Raw genomic sequence first — 16,818 nt, forward strand, 5'->3', positions numbered from 1 at the left:
CTGGCTGCTCAACATGCTTCCAAAACCTGTGTAGTACAGACTTAGATCAAAGGTTGTTTTGCTTACACTAGTAGTCAGTTGCTTGTAGTGTTCCCATTCAAACTTTTCCCAACAATGAGCTCCTCCTCCGAGGAGATACATGTGCCCTGGAGGACCTCTGCGCCTCCCCTCACCCCATGACCAGAGGGGACGGTTTCGGGGAAATGACCGGCATCTTCTCTATGGGCTGGAAAGAAGATTCCCTCCTGGCCGGAAGGGACACTGCCTTCGGGGGTGCGCCCTGCGGGTCTACCACGACTGCCTTCGCGAGGGACGCCACCAACCCCTCAATGGAAGGCTGGGCCTTCGTCTGATGTACCTAGGCCTTCAGGGTCAGCCCTGGTTCCTTGTCCTTGGTCGTCCCAGAGGCCTTCTCCTTGTGGGAGGGTCAGAGCCCTCAATCCCCCTTGGCCTTCTCCAGCAGTCGGTCTTGGGCTTCTCCTTAAATGGTCCGACTTCCTCTTGGCTAAAGATAGAGCTTTGACTGGTGACTGAAGTCGCTGGAGACGTTGGACGCGACCTGGTGATGAGGAGACCGTTGCAACGGCACTCCTGGTGGCAGTTGACTTGCAGTGCTTAGCCTTCGGACGCCCGCGGAAGGGGCGCCGTCAAAGGTCTTAGAAGCCTGGTTCCAAGAAAGCCGAGCAGGAGAGGCATACTGCTGGGACCCCAACCAGAGCAGGGGCCTTGACCTGCAGCCACTCCAGCCGCCTATGCCGATCCTTCAGCGTGCGAGGCGGCATCTCCTGGCAAAACCCAGTCTTCCTCCACGCGCGTCGGGTACAGGCAGTAAAGGCACTGGGCAAGCTTGTTGTCTGAGAAGACATTCAGCAAGTCGGAGCAAAGGCTGAACAGGGTTTGGTGGGGTGGGGGGGGGGGGCTGAATCATCCTCCTCCGACAGTCCACACAGCCTAGGCCTGAGAATCTTCGGAAGCCTCCACAAAGAAACTCAATGAAATTTGGCTTTGAGGGGTGTTGAAGAATCCAAAAAACAGGTCCCCTTTAATCGGAAAGATCGATGGAGCACAAGGCTTGATTGACTGCGAAAAATAGAGTAAACTCTTCCGAAAAAGAAAATACTCTTCCAAAAAGCAAAAAAACAGTAAAGCACGAGAGCTAAACACGAGGACTCTAACACTTGAAGGTTCGGTAAAAATCTAAAGAAGGATGCCAGAGCAGGGGCTTAGGGAGAGTGCAGTCATTGGTTGGGGGTAGTATGACCCAGAGCTCAGTGATTAGTTTATAGGAGAAAGACAGTTTATAAACTAAAGTGTAACTTTTTTCTATCACGGAGGATTACCAGCCTGACGAGAAATAGTCATGAGCATGTGAATCCATGCCAGACCCCATGCTGGAGAATCACTTGTAATGACTCACTTGGCATGACACTAGGTTCAGTTGCGAGGCAGCACTTGGTGCCACCTTATGGAAAAAAATAAAAATTACAGAACTCACTGAATCAAAAGTCTCATGCAAACTCACATTTAGTAAATATTTCGATGTATCAGAATGCATATTTTCACACATTAGTGTGCAAGCCAACAATAAATTGACACCCGATTTTTCACACTTTATGGCAAGGGTTGCTTACAAAAAAGAAAGCTAATGCAATACATATTTTACCTTGTAATAACAGTAAATTGCGTACCTGTTCATGTCCTTTCTGCTTCTTTTCCCCCAATCGTGTATTCCTTTCTATATGCAATCTTGTGTTTTTGTCTGTAAATCCAGGCCTCTATAGGAGTTTATTTTGAATTGAGCGTCCATGCCCGTTAATGCAATCGTCACTTTAATTTAATACTGTATTCTTTGCCTCTTCCTGAAATACTGCTTGTTTTTACAAGACCATCTGGCATCAAAAAAGAAAAATCCAGTGCATAATGCCAGCTATAAGCAGAATTAAAAGCCATTTGTGGAAGCCAGGTAGGGATGCCATACATCAGAAAACATGGTAGGTGATCATGTGGGGGCTGCATTAAGATCGAAGACGCTCAAAGCAAAATGGACTCTTACCGAGGCTTGATTTAAAGAAAGAAAAACAAAATTACATATAAAAGGCAACCAATGTTTGGGGGAGAGGGGCATGCAGGAGGGTCTTTTAGAAGATGCTGAAAAAGATGTAAAAAAACACAAAGGACATAAGCCACATTCACTCAAATGCTGTAAACCAAGTTGCCGTACCACCGGATGATTAAGGATAAAAGGGGCTGGTAGTCCTTGTTCGAAAGCATCTCCATTTTTTGACATACGACAGCAGACTGCACGCGTCAAGTGACCCTGGCTGTACAAGTAACCTGACGAAGAAAAATGGGAAGGTGGTTAAGTCAATGTCAACTCCACAAGAGCAAACTATGCAGAAACACATTAAAGGAGGAAACAAACTTTCTCCTGTACATCCGAGATGGTAACCCACAGCAGCGACAGCAGTAAATATTTATTTTTAGAACATTCTCCCAAAACAAGAAAAGTTGGAAACTAAAGGTGACTGGCAAATCTCAGCAGCAACCTAATGTCTAAAACCCATACACCCCCACTGCTTTGACTTGGGGTAAGGGAGAAGGATATCCTAGATTACAGCCAAAATGCAGACTTTAAAATTCTAAAGGCAAAATAAAATTCTCCACAAAACTCCCCTCTTGCGTGTCTGCGTACGGCATGATCAGCATTACACAGTGGTGCACTGCTAATGTTACTGCTGTGACCCTCGCATTTGTCTACTTCAATACCCTTCACATCCAGGTTGTTTCAGCATTTCAATAGGAGTATGCAGAAGCAAGCATGAACTATTCACAGCTATACAAAAAGCGTTACAAAAGAGGACAGGCAGTCTTCTGCCCCTCATCTTCAGTAAACACTAGGTACTTGCTGCTACAATACAACATGGCCACCTTAAAAACCATACAAGACTGGCTGCCATAAATGGCCACGCAAGATTAAAATGATTCCACAGATCCTCTTCATTTAACCCACAGTAGATGGCATTAGTAATCAGGCTGTACTGGAAGTTGGGTAAGATTTCACTTAGTTGCAGTGCGTATGGGTCGAGCAAGTGCACCGATTGGCAGGGGGGCGTGGGGGGTAAGGGGTATAGGGGTTGAAGCACACCCGGACGGTTGAGACTGGGGTAAGTGCAGAGAGCCACTCTTGGGTTAATTTCTCAAGTGCAATGAGTGAGTGGGGTGTAGGGCCCTGCAGCAAGTGCTTTAGAGGACTGGCTGGTGGTGCCGGGTAACAGTGAAACTGAGGTACACCAGGAGGCATGTCAGCATGCTGTAAGGAAGAGGGAGAGAGGGAAGAACATAACTAGGTTAGCAGCGTAGAGGGAGAGAGAAGGAAGAGGAGAAGAGGAAGTCTTGAGGATTTTCCAGAATTTAAGGAGATCCGGCTCAAGGCGGAGGGTAGCAGGGAGGCTATTCCAGAGGGAGGCACCTGTCGAGGCTAAGGATCTTCCTCCAAAACTCTGCTTGGAGAACTCGCTCACTCACAGGAGGTAGATTGTATTGTATTTGGGTATTTATATAGCACGCTTTCCCCACTTGTGCGGCCTCATTGAGATTTTTTCCTCGGTTGGAACGCCCTTGGTGACCATTGTAGATTGTGGGAAATTCTAGGGCGTAGTTTAGGAGATGCATGTGTGCATGTTGCCTTTCTAAGACTGACGTGGGTGGCAAGGCTCAACTAAGCAGCCCCATGAGTGGTCAGACACGTGGGTGGGTGCTGTTCAGGGTTTGAGCTAAATTGCCATTGTTGAGCGAGTATGTGAGGCCAGCTATACTGGGTTCCTTTCCGGTGGTAGTCGCTGTATGCTAGTGGCAGAGTTGAGGTACGTAGGGCGTTTCAGTCTGGACGGCTATGTGTGATACTAGACCGGATGTGGATAGCCATAGCTGTATTCCATCTTGCATGGATGCTTGGCCATGCCTGTGTCCACACTAGTGGTGAGATACGTACCGTAAGCTGCGAGATTGTTTGGCCGGGGCGATATTTGTTCAGGTCTATAATTGAGAGAGAGTCTAATACCAATGGGCCTAGGTTTCACAATGTAGGAGGTATGACATGCATTCTCCAGCATGGGGTCTGGCATGGATTCACATGCTCATGAATATTCCCTGTCGTCAGGCTGGGAATCCTCAGCAAAGAAAAAAATCAGTATCAGTTTTGTTTCTGATCTGTCTTTCTTAATAGTAACCAATCACTGATCTCTGGGTCATACTGCCCCCAACCAATGACTGCCCTCTCCCTAAGCCCCGACTCTGGCAGCCATCCTCAGATTTTTACCGCACGCTCAAGTGTTGGGAGTCCTCGTGTTTAGCTCTCAAGTTTACTGCGTTTTCACTTTTCAGGAGATTCTCATTTTTCGGTTTAATCGAGCCTCAAGCTCCACCGTTTCTATTTCCGATAATGGGGACCCGTTTCGGAATTCTTTTACACCCCTCAAGGGTGAAGTTTTCTTCGAGTTTACACTTCTTGGAGGATTCCGGAAGATCTGCGGCCTAACTCAATGGACATGGCCCATGACAAAGGGAGCTCGACGCCTGGATCCAAGCTGTTCAGGAGCTGCCCTGGATGCGGATTACATAACGTTTTCAAGGAGGACGCGCATTCGCGATGTCTCTACTGCCTCCATGGGGACAAGACGCACGTGGAGAAGGACTGTGCGTTCGGCAAGAACCTTTCGGAATGGACCAAACAAGATCGTTGTTCCCGCCTCGCCACCTGGCTGGAGAAGGGCACAGCAAGTGAGAAGGCGAAGAAGTCTGAGCGGGCTTCTAAGTCCTTTGAGGGCGCCCCGGCAACGGGTGCCAACAGAAGGCCAATCACTGCGAGTCCGCGGGCTCCGGGAGCGCCGAAAGGTCGGGCTCTTCGGTTGCCAAGCAGGGCGCTACTTCCCCGGCACGTTCGACCACGAGCCAGCGCTCTGGTTCGGGGAAGAGGAAGTCCGAGAACTGCTCGAGCGGACCCGATCGTTCTCGAAGGGGGAGCGAGGCGTTGACCCAGGACGGACCTAAGGTGGTGAGGGCCTTGATCCACCCGGCTAAGGCCTCTACCAAAGTGGTCTCTGCGACCCTGGCAGAGCCGGCTGAGACTACGCCAATGGAAACGGCCTCTGGGCCCAGAGTATCCCTGCCGCCATGGAGGGAATCCTCTTTCCAGCCCACCACTAAGAAACCCGCGGAGCCCCGGCTGAAAGAGGGTGGAGGGCCAGTGGCCGTTACAGACTCGGAATCAGCCTCTGAGGAGGAACTGGTGGAGACCGAGAGGGGCCTCAAAGAAAGGTCCATAGGCCTCAACGAGAGGTTCATAAACCTCAACGAGAGGTTCGAGAAGGTTCGATCCCAGGGGACGGTCCGAGCTGACGTGATCGAAGATAGCGACGAGGACGACGAACATGGCCCAGTGGAGCGGCCTCGCGTCTGTCGCAGCCATTGCCCGAGCCCCAGGATAGCTCGGCGGCCATTTTGTTGGCAATCCAATCCTTATGTACTGAGATAAGGACGAGATTACCACCTACCCCGACGGAGGATCCAGAACCAGGCTCATCGGGAAACCCTCCGAACAAGCGGAGGAGAGTCCACCCCTCTCCACCCTTCGTGCCCGCGAGGCCGGTGGACCCCTCATCCCCCTCGCCGGGAGAGGATACGGCGACGGACGACGGCGATGACAGCAGACATCGTCGTCACCCCCCCCCTCGGGCGTTCCCAGCCGACTAGGTTGGCTCTTTCCACGCCATGATAACCAGGGCATCCGAGCTCTTCCAGCTATGCCCTGAAGAACAGAAAAAGGAGGGGTTTCTGTACCAACGATGAGAGGCTAAGAGGAAGAAGGTCCTCGCAGTGCCTTTACTGGACAACATCTGGGACGAGGGGCTTGCTGTCCTCAAGAACCCTGCCACGACACCCGCCAAGAGGGACAGGTACGAGAAGTACCGAGCCCCCGATGTCGCCCCCTTGTGCCTCAGGGCCCAGCCCACGCCGGACTCGTCTCAGCAGCAGCTAAGAAGAAGAAGGCAGCGGGCGCGGCAGCTTCAACTTCCACTTCCCCGCCGGACAGCGAGGGTAAGCAGTTGGACTATGGGACGACGAGTCATCTCGTCGGCGGCGATTAAGGCGGCCAATGCCTTAGTGATTGTGGAACGCTACGACAGGGAGCTCTGGTTCAAGATGCTTCCCCTGCTAGATTTCCTGCCCGATGACAAAAGGGCGGAGGCCCTAGAAATTCTGCAGGAGGGCGAGGTGGCATCGGATCACGCCATTACAGTGGCAACGGCCATTGCCGATACTGGATTTCGCCAACTGGGCAATGGAGTTTACCTCCGACAACGAGGATGGCTCAAGGCGACAGACTTTCGCCAGGACGTCCAGACCAGTGTGTTGGACATGCCGTTCGACGGCAACAACCTCTTTGGTAAGGCGGTGGACGAGTCTCTACAGGCCATCAAGACCGACTCGGAGACGGCCGGGGCCCTTGGCGTGCTTCAGCAGCAACGGCCCTTTCGGAGCTCTGGAGGCAGACAGGGTGCCTCCAAAGGATCCAGTGGTGGCTCCTCCACTTACCGCCAGGCGGCCCGCTCCTCTTCCCAGGAGGCCTACAGAGGTCACGGCAAGCAAGGGGGTATCCGCCGTCGTCGCCAAGGAGGCCAAGGCGGCAAGGCCGCTTCCAAGCAAGACGGACCCGTCCGGGTGGTCGGGCCCCCCACCGAAGCACTCTAAAGGGAGGACGACTGACGAAGTTTGTCAGGGTGTGGGAGTCCATCTCCACGGATCGTTGGGTGTTGGACACCCTGGCCAACGGGCACTCGCTGGAATTCCTAAAGAAGTGCCCTTGCATTCCTCCCGTGGCCAGGAAGGAGAATCCCGTCCCTCAACTGCTGTTGGAGGTAAAGGCGATGCTCAAAAAAGGTGCCATCGAGCTCGTCCCCAGGAGGCTCCGGAGTATACTCAAGGTACTTGGTCAGGAAGAAGACAGGCGGTTGGCGCCCCATCCTAGACCTGCGTCGGTTAAACAAATACATCAAGGTGCAGAAATTCAGGATGGTCACCCTCCAGCACGTACTGGGACAGCTGGAGGAAGGCTACTTCCTATCATCGCTGGACCTGGAGGATGCTTACTTCCACATCCCCATTCTAAAAAGGCACAGGAAGTTCCTCAGGTTCGTGGACGCCACTACCAATTCAGAGCCCTACCGTTCGGATTAAAGTCTGCACCAAGGTTTTCACCAAGTGCCTGGCACCAGTGGCGGCGCGGCTGCAGGGGATCCACATCTACCCCTACCTGGACTGGCTAATCCGGGCAAGGTCAAGAGAACTCGCAGTCGATCATACGGCAAGGACCGTCTGGTTGCTCACGGAGCTGGGGTTCATAAATTACCCCAAATCCCACCTGGTTCTGTCGCAAGTAGCACTGTTTTTGGGGGCAAAGCTCGATACAGTGGAGCAATTGGCCTCGCCTTCAGAGGAGAGGACCAAAACCATCCTGGGCAAGGTACGGCGACTGTTAGCCATGGACGTGGCCAGGGTGAGGTCCATCAAGTCCCTTCTCGGGGTGATGTCCTCATGCATCTACCTTGTACCCCTTTGCAGACTTCAAATGCGTCTGCTACAGGAGTTCCTCGACGCCCGCTGGTTTCAGGCGGGGGGCTGCTTCGAGGACAGTATCCCCCTCGACGAGGAGTTCCGTCGGCGATCCTATGGTGGGGCACCCGGGCTCACCTCACGAAGGGCACGGCCTTTCAAACCCCAGCGTTTCAGGAGACGGTGACTACGGACGCCTCTCTGGAGGGTTGGGGGGCCCACACCGGAGATCTCCATGCAAGAGGCCTTTGGCTCCCGGAGGAGAGGTCTCTTCACATCAACATCTTGGAGCTCTGTGCAGTGTTCTGGGCGCTCAAGTTATTCCTCCCGTCCCTCAAGGACAACGTGGTGAGGATCTTCACTGACACCACCACGATGTTCTACATACGGAAGCAGGGAGGCACCAGATCCCCAGCCCTATCCAAGCAGGCCCACGATCTGTGGCACTGGGCCATCGCCCAGGGGATGTTTCTGGTTCCCTTCCTCCTAGCAGGAATAAAAAACACCAATCGCCGACTCACTCAGCAGGGAGCTGCGCTCGTGCCACAAGTGGGAACTGCGCCAGGATCAAGTGGATCGACTCTTCCAACGATGGGGCAAACCCCAGATCGACCTGTTCGCGACGGCGACGAACTCCAAGTGCCAGAGGTTCGCCAGCAGGTTCCCACAGCCGAGGAGCATGGGCGATGCTTTCTCGTTCCCTTGGGACGGCCTGTTTATATACGCGTTCCCTCCATTCCTGTTGCTGCGCCGCCTCATCAGCCAGCTCAAGAAGTCCAGGTGCAGGATGATCCTCGTCGCACCGGCGTGGCCGATGCAGGTTTGGTTCCCGGACCTGGACTTGTCAACATCCCCGCCAGTCAGGTTGCCGGCGGACGCGGATCTTCTCTCCAGAGAAGGAGGTGCCATTCTGCACCACGACCCACAGTCGCTGAACTTGCAGGCCTGGCTCCTGCAGCGCTAGAGTTTGGAGGGTACGATATCCCGGCTGATTGCAGAGAGGTTCTTGCCAGGGCGCCCTAAACTCTCAAGTGTTACGGTCATAAATGGAAGAGGTTCTCTGTCTGGTGCCGTGCACAGAAGATTAACCCTCTGCGGATTACAGCCCCTCAAGTGCTGCCGTACTTACTGTCGCTGGCCAAGGCTGGACTGGCTCACGCCTCCATAAAAATACATCGGGTTGCCATCACCCGATATACAGGACTACGGGACGGGTGTCCTTGTGGTCTCCTCGCCTGGTAAAGGAATTTATGAAGGGACTATTCCGTTCATTCCCGCCAGTGAGGGCTCCTGCCCCGGCGTGGGAACAATGTGGTGCTGACCAGGCTCATGTGCGCCCCATTCGAGCCTATGCATTCGGCGCCCTAAGTTCCTGTCATGGAAGACAGCGTTCCTCGTGGCCATCACCTCTGCACGAGTGGGAGAGATTCAGGCCCTATCTTGCAAGCCTCCATACTTGACTTTTCATGACACAAGGGTAGTGCTTAGGACGCACCCCTCCTTCATGCCCAAGGTGCCGGACTTAGGACGCACCCCTCCTTCATGCCCAAGGTGCCGGACTTCCACCTCAACAAGCCCTCGGTGTTACCAGTTTTCTTCCCGTCGCCTTCGACGCCGGCCGAGAGGACTTTGCACTCACTGGATGTAGCTAGAGCGCTGAAGTTCTACGTGGACCGCACGAAGAGTTTTCGGAAGACGTCACAGCTATTCATGGACTTTGTGAATCAAGGGAAGGCTCTCTCGAAGACTTCCATTTCCAGATGGCTCTCCGGCTGCATCATGCATTGTCACTGGTTGGCAAACCGACTGCTGCCCGGCCGTCCGAGAGCCCATTCGATGAGAGCGATCGCTGCTACCACGGCGTTCCTGTCTGGTGTGCCCCTGCTGGACATCTGCAGGGCTGCTACGTGGAGGTCGACGCACACCTTCACAAGATTCTACTGCGTCAATCGGGACTCCAGGGAGGAGTCCAGGGTCGGCCAAGCAGTGCTGCGCAACCTGTTCACTTAAGGTGAGCCTGATGAGGAGGTAAGAGATGCTTAATGTTTGAGTTGTTGTGTTGCTTAATGTTGAGCCTGTAGCCACCTCCCGTGGTTGTGCATGTGTATACCGCTATGTATTCTTTTATTCATGAGCATGTGAATCCATGCCAGACCCCATGCTGAAGAACGAACAAGTTACTTACCTGTAAATGTTCTCCAGCATGGGTCTGGCATGGATTCACATGCGAATTCTCCCACCTACCCCTCTGCGGCTCTTCACTTGGTCATACTGCCACTTGGCGTGCTACCAAATCTGAGGATGGCTGCCAGAGGTGGGGCTTAGGGAGAGGGCAGTCATTGACTGAGGGCAGTATGACCCAGAGATCAGCGATTGGTTACTACTAAAAGACAGATCAGAAACAAAACTGATACCTGACGGGGAATATTCATGAGCATGTGAATCCATGCCAGACCCGTGCTGGAGAACAGCTACAGTAAGTAACTTGTTCCTTACTTACCGTAAAATCATTGGATGGTTGTATCTGCTTAGATTCACATGCTGTGCATATAGTCCGACATCCAGTGGTAACCGCACAGTATGCATCTTGCCTTGAGAATCGAAAGGGGATGTCGACACGGGCGTGTCTGTAACACTATCCCAACGTGACTTGTAGTGTACCCGAAATCCCTCATGCATAGCGGTCCCTCAGATTGTATTTTTTCTGCTGTGAGGTAGCCAATGGCCATAGTTAATGAATACAGAAAGTAGTAACAAGAAGTACTTAAAAGTACTGTTTACTGTGGCGTCGCGTTATGGAAGCTCCAGTGGACCTTCTTTCTACGCTGCTGTGAGCCGGGAGCCCGACACTTCTGCCCAAGTGAACGTCCGCCAGGAGGATGTCTTTACACGCGGTTTATAGTCATAATGTCGAAAAAAAATGTCGACAAACAAAAATGTCGACATCCTATACTTATAATGTAAAAAGTCATTTTTTTGAAAAAAAATGACAAAAAAATGTCACTTAGAACTATCAACACCTCACCCAACACCCCCCTGCCACCCCCCCCACACCACCACCCTCCCACCCCTCATACTCAACACATTCTAATTATATATTTATTTTTTCAATAAATAACCAAAAAGAGTATCATTTACTATTGGGGGGTCCCCCCAACCCCCCCTCACCCAACCCCCCCCTGCCACCCCCCACATCCCCCCCAACCACCCTCTCACCCCTCATACTCAACACATTCTAATTATATATTTATTTATTTATTCTTTCAATAAATAACGAAAGAGTTTAATTTACTATGGGGGGGTCCCCCCCAACCCCCCCTCACCCAACACCCCCCTGCCACCCCCCCCCCCAACCACCGTCTCACCCTCATTCTCAACACATAGTAATTATTTATTTATTCAATAATTAAATAAATAAAAAGAGTATCATTTACTATGGGGATGTCCCCCCCAACCCCTCTCACCCAAGACCCCCTGCCACCCCCCACTCAATATATATATTTATTCATACAATAAATACAAAATTTCGAAAAAATATCGAAAAAATGTCGACATTGTTTGTCGACATTTTTTTTCCGACATTTTGACTGTCGACATTATGACTGCCCACCTTTACACGCAACACCAGCCTGCCTGTTCTTCAGAAACTAAAAAGGTGACTGTACACGTTGTGCACCGCCAGTCGGCACATCTTGCGAACGCCCATTGAAATACTCTTTTTCTCCTTTCTTTACCTAAAGGACATTGCTTGTTGCCTCCGCCCCCTCTGGGACTTCCACGCCCCCTTTGGCAAAGTCAAATACCCGGAAGCCAGCGCGCGCACCCAGAAGTACTTAAAAGTACTGTTTACTGTTCACGGAGCGGGTCGCTGGGGTCTCCTACTTAAAAAAATAAAACAAACCAAAGTTATTTCTTCTTGTACCATAGGGGTTTTAATGGGTACTTACCTAGACGTGTCTCCTATGTACCAGAAAGACTCCCATTTACGAAACTGCTAGGGTACTATTGCTAAAGGGTAACCTTTAATTCGGAGTTAGGAAACCTTTGAGAAATCACTCACGGGTGAGTGCTGAATCGATGGTAATGTGACCGGTGTTTCTTTTGCAAATTATGGGGCGTTTTTGATCTGTTCTTCGATTTGCTCTTTTCTTCCTTAATGGTTGAAAGAATTGCGGTTTGCAGTTCATGTAATCAACAGGCATTGGGAGGGGCCATACTTATTTTTACATCTGAGGGCGGAAAGTTGTAGTGCTTTTTCGGTGTATTGGATGGAGTGCCAGAGGGTATTTGACCCTGTGGGTTTCTATTAATTTCCCTCTTGTGGTAGGGTCTCACGTTCTCTGCGGATCGTGCCGTCACTGCTCCCAACTTAGCAGGAACAGTTCTATTGTTCACTTGCTAGAGCATGGTTGGCACGCTTCGCAATGGAAAGTCGGTTAGACCCATTCAAGTGATGCGAACTGTATGGGTGATGCCTCTTCATCTCAGGTGGAAGAGACTATGGGGGACAAGAATTTAAACATAGGCCTACCCGCTGTACCTTCCCAGAAGAGCTTATTAAGTGTACATGAGAATCCAGGTAGATACTCAGTGGGGCAAATAGAGGGAGCTAAACCAAAAATGGGGGCCGACACATCCCTGCTGGCTCCGATGGTATGGGCTGAACTTGACAGAAGGGTCAGGCTGTCGAAAGGGCCATCTACACCTATTAGGCCCAGACATGGGGGCTTTGATAACGTACAATTGCATGAACCTATTGAGGAGGCTCCATTATCCCCCCCCCCACCCCCCCCGGCCTATTCCCATGTCTGGTCAAAAATTCTTTGACACCATTTTTGGGGCTAAGGAAAAAGAGCCACATAACAGGGATAATGTGGGGCAGGGTAGCCGGGCAGCCAATCTGATAAAATCCTCTAGCCCTGCTTCCCCAAACGTCCTCCATATTGAATCAGTCATTTGGAACAATCGATCCCCTTATAGGACCACTATTTGATGGCATCAATCCTGAGGCTACGGCCTTGACATATGCCACATTTCCAGTATTAACAAGGATTCTGAATATTCTGGATAAGGGCCATGAACGGACCCACTTGGATATCCAGGAACTCAGCCCTCTACTTTACAGGTCTTTTCTGTATTAACCAGTAACAAGGATCTATCTTTTGGCGATGGAGATGTGCATTGTTGGGGGGCATGGCAAAGTTCAAACGCGCATATTCTGCCATGATCAGTCAGTGCAAATGGAATGTGAGACTGGCTTGCTCCAAATCCTATGCAGAAGCCCTCACTCAAGTGAACAAGGACACGCCGTCTGCCCTCCTGGTCTGGCTGCCTGGTGGCCTCTAATGGTGCCCAGATTACAAGTTTAAGGGAGAATATTGAACTAGACCATACAAATCTTGCAAGATTTGAAGAGAAGCTGGCAACCAGTGAAAGCTCCTCTGAGGCCCTGCAGACTGCCCCCAATACAGATAGTCCTTCTGTACTCCTAAGGGCATTGGAGGAAGGAGGAGACCCGGGGGGGATCCAGAGAGGGATTCCTCCGCAGAATGTCCAACCAACATCCCTCTCGAAGGTAGAAAAAAAATGAGGGCCAGGGACATCAGGCGCAGGGCGGCTAGCGCACAGTTCTGTTAAGTCCTGAAAAAAAAAAAAACGTACCCGCACTAAAAATGTTCAATATAAACGCCAACCTGAAAGATATATGTGGACTTTCTGTCGAAGGTGGCATTGATCCATCACAACTTGAGGAAAGCAAAAAAAGCCTTAGAACTGAAAGAATTGGGGACCCCAAAAAAAGCTAACCAGGCAGTGCCTCCCAATCAAGTCCAGTGCTCTTCAAATTCATTCGAACCTGAAGAAGGCGACTATGGAGAAGCATCAGATACTCTGACGCCATGAGCCACAAGGGAAGCTCCCAGACTGGCAAACAAAAAAAAGAAAGCATTAAATAAAAACAAATACTTGGAGAAACAAGCAGGGAGAAAGACCGCGCAGGGCACCAAAAACGGTAATGACGTGTTGTCCGCTCTAAAAAATACCATAAAGAAAACAAAATGTAATAAAAAACACAATGGTACCAAACGATAAGCCATTAAGCTCTTTTTTACACCAAAAACTAAAAATTGTTTCTTTAGCGGTGAGGAGAACAAGTGTACTTTACCAACTCTACAAAACACACCTTCAAAACATGTAACGAGAATTCCATCCCCTGTACCGCAAGAGAAGGTTAAGGTTGGGGAAGTGCCTACGGGAGCGTTAAGGGGAGTGGGGTCTTCTACAAATGCAGGGGTGGGAACAATTGGAGGGGAATCCCATATGATGGGAAGGAACGACTTGGGGGGGGGGGGGGGGGTGGTACGATGGGGGATCCGTCACTGTCTTTTGCACCCGTCCTGGTTCCGAAGTGAGGACATTAAAATCTTGGTAAAACAGGCCCTAAAGAACTTGCTAGAAGACTCTAGTAGGCCCGGTATAACACTCCCAGCTACCTATAATTGGATGGAAATGAGGCATCAACCTACTGGAAAAAAGGATAATATAGGTGGTGTATATGGACAAAGCACCTGGACCCATTCACGATTGTGATGCGAAAGGTAAGCACCTATTTGAGTCAGCATCCATTAGAGGGCTGGGACGAGATCTAGATAAACCGACGATAGCTTGGGAAGCCCTTTAAGGCATAGGGATGTTGCTAATGCTCAGCCCTCTCTCCATTCCTACGCAACTCACTCAAATGAGGCATCGGCAATACAGAACTCCATCTTGCCAGGAATCCTCTAAATTACAGCAAAATCAGATGTGTGAGCAGCATGAAACGAGATACAGCTCTGAAAGAAATATGCACGTCCAGCAGCCTAAAGATTGGGTGATCCTGGTACGAGCTGTGCATTCTTCTGAGGGGGAAAATAGTAAGGCTCATATGGCTGACGTACAGGCATTTGGTAATGATCTGCAGAAAGAAGGGGAGAACAGAACATGTTCTGAATACCCGACAGGGGGAGGGAGAAGCACAGTCCGTATAAGTCCAGTAAACGAGTTACAAATAACAGGTTGTATAATAGAATGGCCGCGGGCCCCCCCGCCTTCACAGATTGTCCTAGCATCATGCTATATTCTAGGTTCTCGCAGGGCGGTCCTGCTTCACTTAATCGCCACAGAATCCTAACCTTATTCAGTGAAATCCCAAGGCTCTCCATGATCTCATCTGGTGACATTAAATTGGTCGATTCTATCCACCCCCTGAGGTTTGACTGTGTAAGATTGGTATTCTTTTCACAGGCTATTATGGAACTAGTCGCCTCAGAAATCAACTATCCATTGCTTCGGCTTTGACCTAGAACCATTCAATAATAGATTGATTAGCCGAGAGGTAGAGGCAAGTTCTCCAGCATGGGGGTCTGGCATGGATTCACATGCTCATGAATATTCCCCGTCAGGCTGGGAATCCTCGGTAAAGAAAAAATCAGTATCAGTTTTGTTTCTGATCTGTCTTTCGTAGTAGTAACCAATCACTGATCTCTGCGTCATAATGACCACAGCCAATGACTGCCATCTCCCTAAGCCCCGCCTCTGGCAACCATCTTCAGATTTTTACCGCACGTTCAAGTGTTGGGAGTCCTCGTGCTTAGCTCTCGAGCTTTTGCTGCGTGTTTCGTGCTTTTTCAGGTGAATTTTCACATTTTTTCGGTTAATCGAGCCTCAAGCTCCACCGTTTCTACTCTCGTTAACGGGTACCCGTTGCAGGATTTTCCTACGCCCCTCAAGGGTGAAGATTTCGTCGCATCAACCTCTTGGAGGATTCCAGAAGATTCGCGGCCTACTTCGAGATGGCTCAGGACGCGAGTTCGTCACCCGGACCCAAGCTGTTTCGCAGCTGCCCTGGATGCGGGCTGCAGAATGTGTTTAAGGAGGACGAACATTCGCGATGCCTCTACTGTCTTCATGGGGACAAGACTCATGTAGAGAAGGACTGCCAGTTCTGCAAGAACTTGTCAGAGCGGACCATGCGGGACCGTCGATCCCGTCTCGCCAGCTGGTTGGCGAAGGGCTCAACGGGTGAGAAGTAGAAGAAAGGGTCCGAGCAGGCTTCTAAGTCCTGTGCGGGCGCCCCGGCGACGGGGGCCCAACACCAGGCCAAGCGCTGTGAGTCCGCTGGCTCCGGGAGCGCAGAAAGGTCGGGCTCTTCGGTCGCCAGGCAGGGCGCACCTTCCCCGGCACCGTCAACCACGAGCCAGCGCTCCGGTTCGGGGAAGAGGAAGTCCGAGACCCCGGGTAAGCTTCGGGAGAAGCCCCGTCCAATCTCGGGAGAGGGGGAGCGAGGCGTCGCCCCTCCCCCTAAGGAGAAGGCCCAGGACGCACCTAAGGTGGTGAAGGCCCCTACCCAGCAGGCAAAGGCCTCTATCGAGGCGATCGTGGCGACTCTGGCCAAGCCGGCAGAGACTGCCTCCGGGACTAGAGTTTGCCTGCCGCCAAGGAGGGAATCCTCTTTTCAGCCCATCGTCATGGCCCCCGTGATGGAAAAAGGGGGGGGCACAGTAGCCTCCTCGAGCTCGGAGTCAGCCTCAGAGGGGGAACTGACCGAGGTCGCAAGGAATCTCGAAATACAATTCGAGAAGGTTCGGTCCCGCAAGGAAGATCCTCGGGAGATAACCGAGGAAGAAGACTATGGCAAGGAAGAGCAGCCTTCCCTTCCGGCACAGCCGGAACCTAGGCCTCAGGATAGCTCGGCGGCCATTTTGTTTGCGATCCAGTCCTTATGCTCTGAGAGAAGGACGAGATTACCACGGCCCAGACCGGAGGACTCGCAACCTGGCCCGTCGGGAAGTCCTCAGAACAAACGACGGAGGACCCAACCCTCTCCTCCGCTCGCCCCCGTAAGGCCTGCAGTTCCCTTCTCATCCTCCCACGAGTCGGGAGATGACGGTGCGGTGGGCTCGACGACGGGTTCTGAGGGCGACGGAACGGGTCTTCCGTCGCACGGGCATCTCCGCCCGACGAGATTGGCTCATTCCACGCCATGATCGCCAGGGCGTCCGAATTGTTCCAGCTCTGCCCGGAGGAGCAGAAAACGGAAGGTTTCCACTATCAGCGCCGGTAGGCCAACAGGAAGACTCATCGCGGTGCCTCTAATCGATGACATCTGGGAGGAGGGCCTGTCGGTACTCAAGAACCCCTCCACGGCACCAGCCAAACGGGACCGGTACG

At 51.6% G+C, this 16,818-nt stretch overlaps 1 protein-coding gene across 2 annotated transcripts in view; it reads right to left on the bottom strand.

Moving 5' to 3' along the window:
• ADAR (adenosine deaminase RNA specific) overlaps positions 1–16,818 on the bottom strand; it is a 338,180-nt gene that overhangs the window by 61,195 nt on the left and 260,167 nt on the right. For both annotated transcript variants that reach the window (XM_069652057.1, XM_069652051.1), the window contains exon 13: positions 2,222–2,334. In XM_069652057.1, coding sequence (XP_069508158.1) covers positions 2,222–2,334 — 113 coding nt within the window. The remainder of the gene's footprint in view (positions 1–2,221; positions 2,335–16,818) is intronic.

This window comes from Ambystoma mexicanum, chromosome 1p (genome assembly GCF_040938575.1).
Source record: "Ambystoma mexicanum isolate Mex_15411 chromosome 1p, UKY_AmexF1_1, whole genome shotgun sequence".
Taxonomy (NCBI): domain Eukaryota; kingdom Metazoa; phylum Chordata; class Amphibia; order Caudata; family Ambystomatidae; genus Ambystoma; species Ambystoma mexicanum.